The 16,473-nt window shown below is 41.0% G+C and overlaps 1 protein-coding gene across 11 annotated transcripts in view; it reads right to left on the bottom strand.

The window, feature by feature from the left end:
• The window catches only part of MSRB3 (methionine sulfoxide reductase B3), a 102,812-nt gene that overhangs the window by 72,638 nt on the left and 13,701 nt on the right, over positions 1-16,473 (bottom strand). For 6 of the 11 annotated variants that reach the window (XR_005259211.1, XR_005259212.1, XM_038155593.1 and 3 more), the window contains exons 2-3: positions 8,829-8,955; positions 4,594-4,665 (exon numbers count right to left, since the gene is read on the bottom strand). The exons of 2 other annotated variants lie outside the window; for them this stretch is intronic. Coding sequence is in view for 7 of the 9 variants with exons in the window: in XM_038155593.1 (XP_038011521.1) it covers positions 4,594-4,665; positions 8,829-8,955 (199 nt within the window). In the remaining 2 variants the exon portion in view is untranslated. Of the gene's footprint in view, positions 1-4,593; positions 4,666-5,124; positions 5,159-8,828; positions 8,956-13,440; positions 13,516-16,473 lie in introns of those variants that run through there. 3 more of the 11 variants (XM_038155592.1, XM_038155594.1, XM_038155588.1) reach the window with 3 other exon arrangements.

Below are 16,473 nucleotides of genomic sequence, written 5' to 3'. Positions count from 1 at the left end.
CAAAGTTAAAAATATTTGCATATATTTATTTAAATAAATATCCTTACATATGCTATTGCTAACACTTAGTATTTTTAAAAGTGGAATCTCTCATTTCCTATTACTTCAGATTTCATTTCATTTCATTTCACAGTTTATGCCTCTTGTTGCCAGTTTTGCCTCACTGTCTGATTAAGAAAAGGCAAACTCTCAACTCTCTCTCACATATTTTAATTTCTGTTTCATTTCTTCTCTGCAGCCTCTAGTCTTCAGCCTCGGGAGAATGCTGCAGTGTTCTCTCACTGCGAACAAGCCAGGAACTGCTATCTAGTTTAAAAAAGAACAACTCTTGAGAACGGTTACATTGCAAACAGTTCTATTGGCTTGTATTTGGAAAACACAGTTTTATAAAATTATTTGACATGATAGTTCTTTTTATAATCCCCTCACGAGCCATTTCAAATTACCTTAGCCTGCGGGTGACTAGGATAAATGTCGCAAAAAACCCTGAAACTTCAGTTTCAGACCTGCCTCTGAAATATTTGGAGGTCAGGTTTAAGTAAAATTTAAACTTCATCATTAAAAAAACCCCGTAAATGTTTTACACATTGAAAAACAGATCTGTGGTTCCTTTGCTTTCTTGCTGTAGGTAGCTAACTCCCACCTGCTGTTGAAATACCATTTGCAGTTTCATGCAAGCATTAGAAGTAATGGAGCGAAGACCATTTCCACTATATTGTGCGTTGAAAATCCAAAAGCCAGGTACCAGAACAGCAGTTTGAATTTTGGGTCAAATTCCAGGTTCTGTCTTAAAAGAACACCACCCAAAATCTAACTGTCTTTAAAAAAAATTATTTGCTTAACACCAGGAGGGTCAGATGGTCACAAGGGAAGGGCAAACCCCTTCTCTGCAAATTTGCAGACTTCCCATACAATCAAGTAACAGAGCTGTCACTTTTTTCCCCCCACCTGGTCATCAGCACAGCTCTTGTTTAATTTTAAAAAATTAAAAAAAAAATAAATCCCCAAACTGCCAGGTAATGCATTTCTATGCACTTGTTTTCTCTCCACAGAAAGTGGTACTGGGACCCCAGCAGGCAGGCTCATATAGGCAGCATCTGTTGTTTCCACAGGTCTGCAAACCTGCTTGCAGCAAGTTACACTAAGGCAGCCATGCAAGCCAAAGAGTCATTCCCTGGAAAAGAAATCTGAAGCTGCCTCTCCTCCCTGTGAATGTAAAAAACATTTAACAAAAGACTGAAGTGTTTTGCTTAGTGGGAAAGGGGGAAAGAAAATCAGCTCCTTTTGTTCTCTCCAGGCATGTCTACTTTACTTCCATGTCTGACATCAACGAAATAAATGTCACTACCAGACACAATCTTCGTCTCACAACCTTTCCAAATTATAACGACTGAGAGGAGTCCACCAGCACCCTGTATTAGCTGGTGGAGATGAAGGCAGATTCCTCTGGAGCTTTTTGAGCTGTCATCTTCACTACTGTTGCAGCAACAACAGCATGTGGCTGCTCAGCAGAGGTTGGTGAATAGAAAAACCTTCAATTAAGTGGAGCAAAAGCTCATTATGTTATAAACTGCCACATTTGTTATCGTTTCTGCTGAGATGGCCAAAGACAGAGTGCACAGGGCAGCTGACCTATTTGCCTTACTCTTGGATGCAAACCAGGCAAGACAAGATTAAGATCTATTGGTACAGGAGTGGAGGGGGGAATATTTATAATGATGGATTTCTCTTCCTCTCCCCCCACAACAGATAAAGACACTTTTGTTTTGCTGGTATTATCCTAGCACCTTTCACAAACACTACATTTATTTAAATTAAAAGCAAGAAAAACAGAGAGCACTCTTTATCTGGTCAGTAGATTTCTGACAGAATCAATAAAAAAAAATAATAAAATCCAACATATGGAAAAGCATTTTATTAACAGCAGGATCAAGGTGAATTTAGTAAGAGTGCTTTATGCTACCTTTTGCATTTAAAATATTTCAGTAAGTCATCAAAATAAGTTTATTCACAGAGTTTTAATAAAGGTTTAACCCTGCAGCAGAAACAATTAAAAAGTCAGCATTTTCCAGCAGTGGTGTGTAGCTTATTTTGGCATTCAGCGTATTTGGCTGTTGCTAAATCCTCCTGCTGCTTCCCCCACAATAGTGATGTGTGGCCTGTGAAATGAGCACTGGATTTCAAGACTCAAGGTGCCGCAATCTGTACTTGAGATGGGGGTGGAGGAAAGGAGAGAGCTGGGGGAAGGTCTTTCCTCTCCTCCAATTCTCTGTAACAGCCCAGATCTAACCCCCTGAAAAACTTGATCTGTCTCCAGCTGTGGAGGGTAAGGAACACTTTTGCAAAAGCACTGCCTGCTCTGTGGCCTTTCATCCCACTTCTCCAAGCACTGAGGGACATACCTAGCATGAAGACAGGAACTGCTGGGACACTCCGCTCCAGTTCATGCTCTGTTATGACCACCACAGAAAACACTGTAACCCACTCCCCTCTCAATCTGTTTCAGGACTAAAGGTAGAGAAACAGTCAAAAAGAGCTGTAACTGGCAACTTCATTCCCTAATGGGTCTTCTGGAATTCCTTATGTTTAGTTAAATTCAGCCATGCCTTATGGGTCGAGAAGATGGGGTCAAGCCCTGTAAAAGGGCTTTAAGAGGATTTGGTGAAACATTTCCCTGCTCTGCTTTCCTTGGGACTCCCTGACCTGGGCCAGAGCGTTGATGAGGGAGTTCTTACCCACAAACCACAAAGCTGCCAGCACCAGACCTGGGCTGCCAGCAGCTCCCATCCCACAAGAGAATCTCTTCTCCAGATAGAGCAGAGGGCACCTTTGTACACTAGCCATGCATCCCTACCCAACACAGCTTCTTTTGAAGGAAATCACAAACTGAGATACATATTTAGCTTGTAACTAAGAATGATTTCCCCTTCTTAGCATTCTCTGGGACACAACTCTTCTCTACTCACTTACCCCCCAGATCATGATCTGTGCTGTAGCAACCTATGGTTAACCTAGCAGCTAAGGTATGATAAAGTTTGAGCCTCTAGTGCCTGATTCCCAGTCCACAATCCAGACCCATTAAAGGTTCCATCAAATTCCAAGCTCATAAATTCCCTAAGTGATCATCTCCTCCATTGTTTCCCAACATCCTCTTAATGACTTTAGGGCTCACATTCACTTCTTGCACATTTTCTTGCTTGTTCTCTCTCAGCTCAGCAATATAGAAAATCTCCTTTCTTTCTTGCGCTGTCGTCTCTCCTTTACATCACATTCTTCTCTGAAACCTTCATCACATACTCCTCAGAGAAAAGACAAAGGCAGGAGTTTCTTTTAATTGAAGGGGAAAATGTGAAGGCAGTCCTTAAAGGACTTCTTAGACCTCCTGTTAGATGGTCCAATAACTAAAAAAAGTAACTTTTCATGAGAAACTTTAAAACCCAGAAACACCCTACCGAAAATTCATCTTTTCCATACCAAACTAAGCAGAAAATACACTAAGCCTGAGCTGCAGAAGGCTCAGGAATGGAACACAGGAAATTTATGAGCGCCCAGAATTAAAACATTCCTGCAAGAAGGGTGGAAATGGTTTGCGGTGGATTCTTTATGAGAGCAGGAAGGGAATGAAAACAACCTTAAAAGATCCATCAGGGTACACATTAAGGGACTGTCTGTGCATGATCAGGGAGCACAAGAAATGTCTAATCATCCCGGTGCTTCTCAGTGCAAGAATCACTGAGGAGCCTCCACCCAGGTGGGCCAGGGACAAGCACCACCTGTCTCCTAGGCAGATGAGGAAGAGTATGAAACTCCACCAGAACAAAGATTTAAAAAGAGCAAAAAAACAAGAACAGAAACTCTAGGGAACATAACAGAAGGTTTCTAGTCTTCTTTATGATCCCAGGTTTGGCAAGCATCAGGCATTTTTAAGACTATTACACTCAAAGAGATATCTACTAATAAATTTCATCTTAAAATGCATTAAGTAAGGCATTCTAGATGGAATACTATTGTACAAAAGGAACATTTGTAAATACAGTACAACATCAAATATACTCCCATTAAGACAGCAATATGTAATTTTTAAAACTCATTTTAAAGCCATTCCAAAAATATAATAATGTTATGCTCTATTATGATAATGTAGTGTTCTACTATCATATGACTAAAAGGCAAACATATACACAGACACTTATATAATGATGATACATGAATGGTTTCACATGCTATTTACTATTGTGATCGCATAGTGAATATTTTCCACTCTTTTCAAGAGTCTTCCTCATAACTGCTGTGAGGCAGTAAACAAGGTATTTGTAAGACTGTGTTCTAAATTTAGAAATCTATTTTTGATCCAAATTGATATTTGCATTTTTTAAAATTTAGCTGGATACAAATGAATTTTAATTTTTGCCCCCCAGCCAGTTCTGAGGAACAAACACATTCATCTGAGACTTTGTATAGCATACTTAAACCCAGAGCAAATTTTTATGTTCAAGAAATAAACCCCAGAAGATATGAATTTATAATGAAAACATTGACAGGCATTTAACCATAGCTGTATGGATGGTTTATGCTATACAATATCAGTCTTACTTTTATTTTCTTTGGGACCATGTGAACAGACTTCTGGAGTAGTACATCTCTGGTGATACACGTTACGGAAAACTATGGGGAAGTTATAATATACATTATAGAAATTATATCTCTGAACATAGAAACAGACAATATGAAATGTTTAGTCATACTCAAGTCACACAAAGTTTGACAGCAGCTACTGAAATCGAACCCACAAGGCTAAAGTCTTTACTAGACTTTTGGTTGTTAAAGCCATATCTGGCAGGCAGTATGCACACAGATATTTCATTGACATGAGCAGTTTGAGAGTTCAGAGGAACAAATGCATACAAATAATTCATGTATGCAAATGTTTTCAAGATCTGCTCCTAAAAGTAATTTTTATGTTAACAGATTGCTGCTAAAAATCCAATTGTGAGACCCAGTAATTTTCTGTTCACTATTAATTTCAATTTTATGAAAATACATTATGTTAGAACTTAGAATTAACAAAGATTTAATAAAAGAATGAGAAACCTTACTATAGAAATTTACTTAATAAAGACTTACACCATATGCCCAACACCATCTTCATACAGATGCATTGTAGTTTAATCTAAAGCTAGAAAAGTACAGTTTCCTACTAGTAGTTATTTTAGTAATTAAACACTACACAACAGTTTAATATTACCTAGGACTTCATTATATGGAAAAAAGCCCCAACCCCTAAGTCTACCCCTATAATTTTTTCATCATTTTTTCATTACTTTTACTTAATTTTACAAGCACCATAATTTTCTTTGATCTACAGGAGAGGAAAATCCAATTTATCACATGCAAAAAAATGTGATGTAAGCAGCACAACATTCAAAGTGTTAAAGAAATAAAGGGTCTTTTTCAGAAATGAGAACCCATAATAATTAAAAGACACAGCAAAGCAATATAAGCTATCTTTTTAGGCTATAGCTTGGTGGTCTGCTTCAGAAAACATATGTACATGGAATCTGCATAATCATGACTTGTATCAGTTGCTTCTTAGTATGCATAAAGCAGATGAAGTAGTTTTTATACTAAAAATTTGGTGGGGATTGTTGTAATTTTGAAGTGTTTTGTTTTTTGTTTTTTTTTTAAGACTTAATTTCTGTGAATTAAATCCTGGCAGGTGCTGAGTGCATCCTACATTTCCAAAGAAATTCAGAAAATTCAACTCTAATAAAGTGGGCTCAAGGAACAACACTTCTATGTCACACAACAGACACAATGGAGCTGTAGTCATCACTGACAATGAAGAAATCTTGAACCAGTGTGATGGTAGTTTGCATACGGGCAAAGATTTTGCTTTTTTCCCAGTATTCCTGCTTTTCTTAAAATACTTGTAAATGTTCCTCAGTTCTCAGAGTGTACTTTCTGAATGAATGACTCCTAGACGGGAAGCTTTTTATATAGTCCTGGGTGTGCAGAACAGCAAATGCCTAGTGCCATCTACTGGGAGCTCCTGCTCCTGCTCAGACTTGCCATCTTTACTACAAAAAATGTTATGGGCCAACAGTACACTAGGTGTGCACACATTGAAACGTTTAGTCCTAACTTCAGACAAAAAAAAAATATTTTAAAAATACAATTTGGAAGAACAGATCCACACTCCAGGTGCGAATATACAAACAGAAAAAGAACAAGTAAAAACACTTCACCAGTGCAAGTGAAACTCACAAGTGCTTACAAAATAGTAGTTCAAAGAAGGAACAGGCCATCTCTATTCTAAGATACATACCAATAGTATTTAATTAATTTAATGGGGAGGGGGCAGGGGGAGGAGAAAAAAACCCTCTTGTTTCAGATCTACAGCTATATATTAACTATAAATTATATATTGCCTTGTGTTACTTCATTCCTTACAGGAAGGACAAAGGTACCATTCCAAGTATAGAAACTGAAACAATATTTTCATTCAAGCCCTTGTCCAGCAAATATTTAACTGCATAGTGTTTAAAACATTGTTTGAAAGCCCAGTTTACTGCTCTGATGGCACTTTGCTTCCTTACTCTGAGCATGGGTTCCAGGAGGTTAAAAAGTCTCATTCCGTATTGAATTTGCCACTGAATTAGAAGGTGGCCAAGCTCCACATGGTCCCAGACTTGGTGGACACATAGCATGGTGGTATGGTTACAGGACTGCAATTCACACAGAACTGGATGGTGAGAAAAGTACTAGCTCAAATGTTATGTTATGTTATAAAAACTCAGGAGAACTTGGGTGTTTTCTGTATATTCAGAAGCCAAAGTCACAGGGCATTGTGGCATTTAAGCATTTAAGTTCTACATTTCCTTCCCATGTTTTTTTGGATACATGCTATGTCATTTACTTGCAACCCCTTAAATACACCACAGACAAAAAAAAAAAACAAAAACGAAAAGCAAAGCAAGCCTATATTAATTTTTAAGCATCTAGGGAATTTAGATTACTCTTAAAATATGTGAGATATGTGATTGTGTATTATTCCACTGTTAGCAGATGAATTTGGGCTTATTATATATAAATATCTATATATCTATATATCTATATCTATATCTATATATATATATATATATATCTATATATCTATATCTATATATATATATCTATATCTATATCTATATATATATATATATATATATATATATATATATATATATATATATCTACAAAGTAGCCAGTCAGTGGAACTCAATCTATTAATGGTCCCACAGTTAGGGATCTAAGGGATGGGAATAAACAGTAGTGTTAACTTTTTATTCCGAGATGTGACTACTGGATTATGACAGAAAAACAACTTGATAAAACAGCTAATGCAGTGCTTTGGAAACAGGTACAGAACAGCAAAACCTCCCGTGGGATCTGTGTGTTTCTAGCTGATCAGCTTGCAGATCTCCTTGTCAGAGTGGAAACAAAATGGCCAGAAGACTGAGTGTCCCCATGTTCAGGTAGACAACAGCAATATGAGCACACATCAAAAGGTGCATAATGAGGGCTAAGGAAATTTGCTTACCCTATATTTTTAGGATTTTAAATCTGGCTCAGCAGCAAATATAACAGGAAACCAAGGTCAAGCTGACACAATGTGGGTTATTCTCTCTCTTCCTCAATATGTGTTTGCAGTTCCTATCAAGGTTAATGGGAGTTTTGTGCACATGTGGGGGAAATGGAACGTAAATGCTGCAAAAATTGGACTCAGATTTAGTTCAAATAAAGTCTAATAAGCTTTAGGAAAATCCATCAGCTTGAAAACTGATGTCTTATCACTGAAAAAAAAATCTTTAAAACATCACCTCCATATGCTAGCTAAGTCCAGGTCTGGGAGAAACTGCTTGTAACATTCTGCATTCTTATGAACCAGTTGTGAGTGTAGCACAAACACCCAAGCTGGCCATTTTTGAGGCTTAACACAGATCAGCCAGGACTGTATCTTCTTTGTTCGGGCATCAAGAAAATTTCTAGTAATGTTCAAAATTAACTCAGTACAGCTTATATTTTCTCCCGCATAACCCTGTATACTGACATTTTTACACTGACATTACAGACGGTTGCCTTTTAAGTGAAACACAAAATACTTAGGTTCAAGGTTTTCACGATAAAATCAATTAATGGAGATGGGGTCTTTTCGCACCCTTCCCAGACCTAATGGACAAACCTGGGCCTTGCATGAAAAGTGCAGCTGCATGTGGGCATTAAATTGCGTGTTTCCACTTTGTTATGTAGAGAAGTGTCACATAACTAAGAAATATGCTGTCAGGGGAATGAAAGTTTTAAATTCTGCACACTTTTTGTACATGATTTTCAGTAGAACATACTTGATTTATAATAAAAATGTGAAAAGAAACACATGGAGTATAACTATAGTATGCTGCTGAATATTTTGGAAAATATTTTGAAGTCCTATGGTTTAATAGCAATCAACATGTGAAATTCTTTTAGATATTATCTTTTAAAATTAGGAATGAAATTTAATAAAATATTTTCAGTTTAATGACACATATTTTGCCAAGAATAAGGAAAATAATACAAAATTTAAGAGACTGTATTTTGACAAGGAAGTCAGCCTTTCCAAGATTTTAAAATCTTGGATATGAAATCACTCAACTTAGTGACTTTTACAAAAAAAAAAAGTGCAAAGAAACTTCTGTTTCAAAGGAAAATTTAAACAGAACAACCCATAGCACATTGTTTCCTGCAGCAGAGACACCCCTTCCTACAAGGGCCTTTATTATGCATGACACAACAAGCAGCACCCATTCAACCTGAGGGAAGCCCACAGGCTCGCAGGGCCACTGGCTGGCTCTTTGTCACCAAATGCAGCAGGTTGAATGCAGACATCACTGTGATATCCTCACCAACAAAACCAGAGGCAAAGAACAGGGGCAAGAGCTGAGTAGGGAAGAAAAAAAAAGAAAAAAAAAAAGATGAGAACAAATTAAAACATCAAAAATGTTTTCATTCACAGAAAAAAAACCAAAAAAACAATACTTAAAATTTTATAAGACCACCACATGGGACCACAATTCTAAATGTACTTTTTTTAGTGCATTTAACCCGTTCTTGCTACCCCACCCCCCAACATTTTGATACATATTACACAGTATTCAGTGAAACCATTTTATATGCTACAAAATGAGAGGCACTGGACATTTTTATAGGAGGCATTCACAACAGCGGCTTTAGATACCCAACTGAGAGCAACTAGGGGTAGTAGCCCAGTCACGTGTGCAGGGGTACTAAGGAAAAACCCCTTAGAAGCTCAACTAGATAGTAGGAATCCCGCTTGGAACACCTAGGAATGCTGGGCAGATCAAACATGCAGGCTTTTTCTATTTATTTTATTTAAACCAAGATCACACTCTGCAACATTTCTGAATGGGCAATGCTGGAAACCAGTCTTTGATAAAAATTGTTCTTTTGATGACTTGTTTGAGGAATGTGACATTTCATTGTAATAAACTTGACAGATATCTTAAAACCATGGCTTTTCAAAGGCAGAAAATAATTCATGTTGTAAACTGTCCATGAGATATATTTAAACAATCCTCCAGCCAGCTGAAATATAGCAAACAGAGAGATTTTATTTCAGAAGGGTTTAATGCGCAAACACTAATTGTTCCATTCACCCCACAATGGGAAAGAGGAAATGTAGATGCCTTATAGCCCAGCCATGCACAGCCTCAGCTCACTTCAGAAGATTATATGATGCGGGACTGGAGACAATCCCCAGCAAAAGTCGGTACAAAAACTCTCTGTGCCTCACGTGGAAGCAGGTTCGGGCCCCTAGAAACTGTGGAGCAGCAGAGCAGGTCTCCCAGCCTCCTCCCAAGTCTCACTCCTTCGACTGCGGCAGCCCAGGAGCTGCGGGGGTGCGTCCAGCCATGGCCCATAGCAGTGGCTGTGCCAGCGGGGGACAAACTGGCCACGGTCTCGTCCTGAGGAACAAGACTCTCAGAAGAAGGACGCTTATAAAACACTCCAAACAGGTGCAGACGCCCCATCCCTGACAGCACTGCCGCGCAGCCTGCACTGTCCCGCAGCCGGCACTGTCCCGCAGCCGTCGCTGTCCCTCAGCCCCTCAGCCGGCACTGTCCCGCAGCCGTCGCTGTCCCTCAGCCCCTCAGCCGGCACTGTCCCGCAGCCGTCGCTGTCCCTCAGCCCCTCAGCCGACATTGTCCCTCAGCCGGCGCTGTCCCTCAGCCAGCAGTGCCCCGCAGCCGGCGCTGTCCCTCAGCCGGCGCTGTCCCTCAGCCGGCAGTGTCCCGCAGCCGGCGCTGTCCCTCAGCCGGCGCTGTCCCTCAGCCGGCAGTGTCCCGCAGCCGGCGCTGTCCCGCAGCCGGCGCTGTCCCGCAGCCGGCACTCTCCCGCAGCCGGCGCTGTCCCGCAGCCGGCAGTGCCCCGCAGCCGGCGCTGTCCCGCAGCCGGCACTCTCCCGCAGCCGGCACGCACTCTCCCGCAGCCGGCAGTGCCCCGCAGCCGGCGCTGTCCCGCAGCCGGCAGTGCCCCGCAGCCGGCAGTGCCCCGCAGCCGGCAGTGCCCCGCAGCCGGCACTCTCCCGCAGCCGGCAGTGTCCCGCCGCAGCCCGGGGCTGAGGCCGCGCCGCGCTCCGGCAGCAGCGGTATCGAGCGCCCCCTGTGGGCGCGCAGCCCGCAGTGGCTCGCGCCGGTGGCGCCGCCTGGCGGCCGCTGCCCAGCTCGCTCCTGCGAGGCGCTGCACGGACGGCCCAGGCGGACACTGCCTCCCTGCCCTCCTCCTCCTCCCTCCCTCCTTCAACTGTAAACAGCTTAAAGGAAATTATTTCAAATTCCCGAGAATTATAAAATAGATCCTGGGCTTCTGAAAATGTCAAGTATGTCAGTGTTCACCAAAATGTTATTATTTACTCTAATGTATTCATAAAGACTTGGAGGATATGGAAGTCCTGAGAGCCCAATAAAACATCACTCACTGAGCATCCATGAAAGTACTTTATTGCAGTTAATCTAATTTATTCTTTTATTGCTATTTCTATTTACTCTTACATTACAGCAATGCCGAGTAGTTCCAGTGGGAGGAGACCTCCTGGTGCCAGGTACTGTACGCACACAAACCCTGCTGCAGGAAGCTGACAGACTCCCATAAAAACAGCTTGTGAAAAATCAGTAAAGAGAAGTGCAAAGTCAAACTCGTTGCAATTAACGCATTTGGTTTGGAGGTGCTTCATCCCACCTGCCAATTCCATGGGTACAGAGAACAGATTTAAGGAGAATGACAGTAACATTGTGACAGGTTCATATCTTCCCTCTGCTCTTTCTGTGGCGCATGCAAACTTGGCCATAGCCTTTAGCAGGTGCCATCTTTATGTCTCTGATTTACTTAAGAGGAATAGCCTGCACATGACAAGAAACATAGGAAGAAGTCCAGAGAAGGGCAATGTCATTGGTGAAGTGTCTGGAGCACAAGTCTGATGAGGAGTGGCTGAGGAAGCTGGGGTTGGTTAATCTGGAGAAGAAGAGGCTCAGGAGTGATGTTATCAGTCTCTATCAGAACTACCTGAAAGGTTGTAGCCAGGTGGGGGTCAGCCTCTTCTCCCAGGCAACTAATAGTAGGATGACAGGGCATAGTCTTAAGTTACGTCAGGGGAGGTTTAGGTTGGGCATTAAGAGGAATTTCTTCACAGAAAAAGTGATTAGACATTGGAATGGGCTGCCCAAGGAGGTGCCATGGTCTGGTTGACAAGGTGCTGCTCGGTCAAGGGCTGGACTCAATGATCTCAGAGGTCTTTTCCAACCTAAATGATTCTGTGAAAACACCATTCTGGGAATAGATGGCTGGTGGTTTAAACTCCCGTGCTATACATGCCAAGGCTCCACAGGTTAAACAAAGCCCCCATGCTGGTGCTGGAGGTACCTGCCTGAGCCCCAAGGGACCCCACCTGTACTGGCACAGCACCCCACCTTGCCAGTGCTAGGGCCAGGTGGCCTGGGGACAGCAATGCTAACACAGCTGTCACATGCCTGAGCCACAGTGAGTGCTGCAGCACTGCACTTCCACCACACAGACTCACCACTCCCCATGTCTTTAATGAAGTACTGCAATATGCCACTTTCCTGTAAGAACAGATGCTACATGAAGAGGTCAGAGCAGAACTCACAATTCAGAGAAGGGGATGACACTTTCATACATCACTGTTTGGGTTTATTTTGGTGGATTGCCCTTTTTTAAAAAACACATGATGCTTGCTGTGCTGCCTGCAACACCCAGGACACTGTTGGCTCCTCCACAGTTATCCCTGGGTGTCATCAGACCCTTTGGAGCTCCTTCACTGCACTTCACTCTCTAACAGAGTACAACATGGATCTTCCATCTGTTTGGCTCTCATAAGATGGACACCATGCTCAGCAGCAATAACTTGCAAATCTTGTAACTACACATAATACAAATACAGCAGTAACTATGTCATTAGCTGGGTTTCAGAAGCAGTTTTGTAGGATACTCATTTTAACTCCAGGGAACCCTTCCTCTTAGGAGCCTAATGTTGGCAAATATTTAGGAACTACCATCTTTCAAGAGCTTCTATACTGTCCGTTGTGGACATTCAGAAAACATAAGTTTCACCCAGAAATTATTAGCTATAAAGTAACATAGGTGGTCTGTCAAATTTGTCCTTCGGAAATTAAGAACTTTGTATGTACTCAGGTTATGTTTTTTCAACCTCTGTCTGCAACTAGAAAAATTTCTTTGGGTGAAGGACAACTTGAGAGGTTAAATTCTGATATTACCACATCTTGTTTTAAGAGCAGTAGGGGAAACATCAAGGGTCTCGGGAGCTCGTAACACTACTGGTTTAAATTTTTCCATATTCAGTGTTATTCCTGACAACTCAGGTCCAGAATTCCTAAAATTACATGAGAATCCCAGCTCTCACAAGAAAAAACATTAAGTTTTAGCTCTTTACACGTAAATTAAAAAAACATTCACAAATTCTTAAGGGAAGGATCAGGGGTTTTTTTCTTGTCCCAATAATAAGACCTTAGTAGTGTGAGGTTTCTACTTTTTTCCAATTTCCCTTCCCCCAGCCCCAAGTCTCTGGCCTCATTTGGAGGGCAGGAAACAATTAAGAGATAGGCACACACTAGTCAGCCAGGTTCCCAGGCTCTTGTCAGGAATTCCTATGTCACTGGAAAAAGCAAAGAGCAAAAAAATTGCCACACTGAAGAAAGCCAAACAATTAGAAGTTAGAAAGAAGTAAAGGCCAGGGAGTACTCAAGTATTTATTTTTACACAAGCAAGCTATAACCAAATGTTTGTTTCCTGACAAAACTTAGTGGATTATTTTGTATATATGTTTATTTCAGTTTTAACATCTTTTTTTTTAATTTGGCTTTTGCTCACCTAAAGCTGCCGCCAGCCAGAGTCAGCAGACAAGACAAATCAACCCTCAGGAACTGCAGAAACAAAAGGTGCAGCCTAAAGAGAGAACCACATGAGCAAGTGTTTCAGTAAATCACGTCTTTCTGTGTCTAAACAATTATTTACTCCCATGTCATTTTTCCTTAACACATTGTGTGCTAACACCAAAGAGCTTGGCCTTTCCTGCTCTCTGCACTGCACTTGGTGGCTTTAAGGGACTTTCCTGTTTGCAGGTTTGACATGGTGTATGCTATGGTGTGGACAAAGGCAACCTTGAATAGCTTGTAAGATATGTTTAATAAACCATCGTGAAGCTGCCAGCTGTGGCAGGAGACTGGAGTACAGGAAAACTTTTCACCAGGGGCCTGATGATTGCTGGTTATTTATCAGTGAAAGATGGAGGGAAGAGTTCCAGTTCCCACTCCAATCCAAGATGTCTAATCCTGAAACTAGCACCCTTTGCAGTGCACTAAGTATTTTCACCTGGGAAGTCGTAGCCTCCCGACAGCCTGAGAGAACCATGAGGAGGCAGCCTTCAGCCCTCAAAAAACCACACATCCTGTGATTATGCATTTGTGCTTTATAATTAAATTTTTAGACAACTGCATGTTTCAATGCACCATACTGTATTTGAAGCATTTGGCCAAAAGTAGTAAAGGTAATTGACAAAAGCCTGGAAAAGGATAGTTAAGATTAGATATTAGGAAGAAATTATTCACTATGAGAGTAGTGAGACACTGGAACAGGTTGCCCAGAGAAGTGGTAAATGTCCCATCCCTGTAAGCCATGGCCAGGTTGAATAGGGCTCTGAACAGGCTGGTCTAGTGGAAGGTGTCCCTGCCCACAACAGGGGTTTTGGAACCAGATGTTCTTTAAGGTCCCTTCCAACCCAAACCATTCTGTGATTCTATGAAATTTACCTTTAAAGAGAGATTTTAGGCTCTGGATTTTCATGTGCTTGTATATCTATTGATAATGCAAACCAGGTGTCTTCAAAAGTTTGTGATTTGTTATTTGCTATTAAAATACCTTAAAAAAGCTCAGTGTCTGATGAGAATAAAATACTTTAATCATCAACAGCTAGGATAATGATAAAGGCAATTATAAATTTAAGCTTCTCAAAGACTTATTGAAGAGGAATAAAGCATTCTAAGTGAAATTAATAGCATTAACCTTACAGGTCTACGGAAGTACTGTAGCATATAACTTGCATGCCTGTCGGCATATATTCCCTCCCTATACAATATTAGCTTCTCAATAACAGCCACAGAAACCTGAAGTATTAGACCTGAATTCCCACTTCACTTTTAAGACTCTCAATTAAAGCATGTTCCCTTAGCTGCTTGTGCTGGAATGTACAAACCAAATGGCAATCCTGTCTACTTTTAGGAAGTTTACATTGTGCCCTGATAAAAGAGGTAATTACTGCCATACCTTGTAATATTTGAATGGAACACCAGGAAATGTCAAGGTTTAAACTTGAAGTTAGTACTACCATTAGAAAGGAACCTAAACAGTGAAGTTTTTGTTTTCTTGAGTTTTACATATTCTCTTATACTGGATTTTGTTCTTAAACCTTTCCCAGAGCAACTGAAACTCCAACCTAAAAAACCTTCCTGCAAAACGCACATAAGACATTTTCAAGTACCAGTTTGTCCCACATATGCTTTAGGATACTGTCAGATCCAGGTGTTTTAATGGCCCTTACTTCCAGGAATGATCATTTGCAAAGCAACCAGGCAAGTCTCTAACTGTGGAGGCTATTCAGTGTTTCATAACATGAACTGTAGCAGCTGTCCCTGCACCTGCAGAGCCAGCAGAGCTGGAGGTGGCAGACGCCTGCCTGGGCACAGTAAGCATGGCACACACCACTGCTGCTCAAGCTCAAGGGGTGCACAGGGCCCTCCCCAGTCCCACAACTTCCTCAGCTTCTTCACAGTTCCCACCAGCCAGTCCTCCTTCTCCTGTGAAATGGGGCTATACAGTCCAGTCTATGGATGTTCCTGAGGTATCCTTTTCATATTCTAGCTGCGAAGCTTCAGCAGCTTCTGTTAATGGTGGGAGTAGGGAAGGAAGAAGAAAAGTCTAAACGTTGAGATCAGACAAAAAACAGAGAAAAGCAGAAAAAGAGAATGAGCAGAAATATTCATCTGCTCACACTGAGTCCCACTCTGTGATACACAATTGACAAGCATCACCTTATGGACTAATGCCCTCCATACTTTATCCCTAGGATGCATAAAAGGTTCCTTCTGAGGTGAATCAGAGATATTTTTAGGAGTTCAGCTGTCAGTCCGAGCTTTATTACCCAGACTTCAGTCCTCCATGTAAGAGAGATGAGATTCCCACAACAGATTTTGGATTATCATACAGCCTAAAATTATTATCTTTCCAATAAAATAATAATGAAAAATCCTGGAAAACAAGCCAGATTCTGAAATCTCTGTACACAATTCAGCATAATTTCACTGATTCCAACTGCTGACAAAAAGATATGCTATGTGAGGAGGCACCATATATCTGTTTCCATTTGTATTAGAATGGTTCTCCAGAATAGAGAAATTATTTATACTTATAAAAAAAAAAAACCACTACATGTGAGCAGAAAACAAAGACATTTATTTAATTTTCCTCTAATTACCAAATTGAGCTAACATTCTCTCTAGCAACAGCTGCCTAAAATGGAAACTTCACTGTCTCTCACAGAAATAACCCTTTCTGTATGCTGAACTGGCTGCTGCATTGTTCCCCTAGCAAAAAACCGCTCGGCAACAGTGAGGCTGGTGTGACTAAAGCCCTAGGGTGTGTCCAGGGGCCAAATTTAAAGAGCCTGAGAAGTGAGAAGATAATCAAAACAAATGAGTTTTTGAAGGCTGTACCCTCCAAAAAAGCAATAAGGGGAAAGACATATTAATGCCTCCCTGTTTGGCAACTGGCTCCCATGGAGAAGAAAACTGTGGGCTTGATTTCTCCTTATTTTACTACTAACATTTACACGCAGCAGAGCAGTGATAC

This window comes from Motacilla alba, chromosome 1A (genome assembly GCF_015832195.1).
Source record: "Motacilla alba alba isolate MOTALB_02 chromosome 1A, Motacilla_alba_V1.0_pri, whole genome shotgun sequence".
NCBI lineage: Eukaryota > Metazoa > Chordata > Aves > Passeriformes > Motacillidae > Motacilla > Motacilla alba.
Note: the sequence above shows the minus strand (reverse complement) of the source record. Positions and strands in the feature narration are given on the sequence as shown.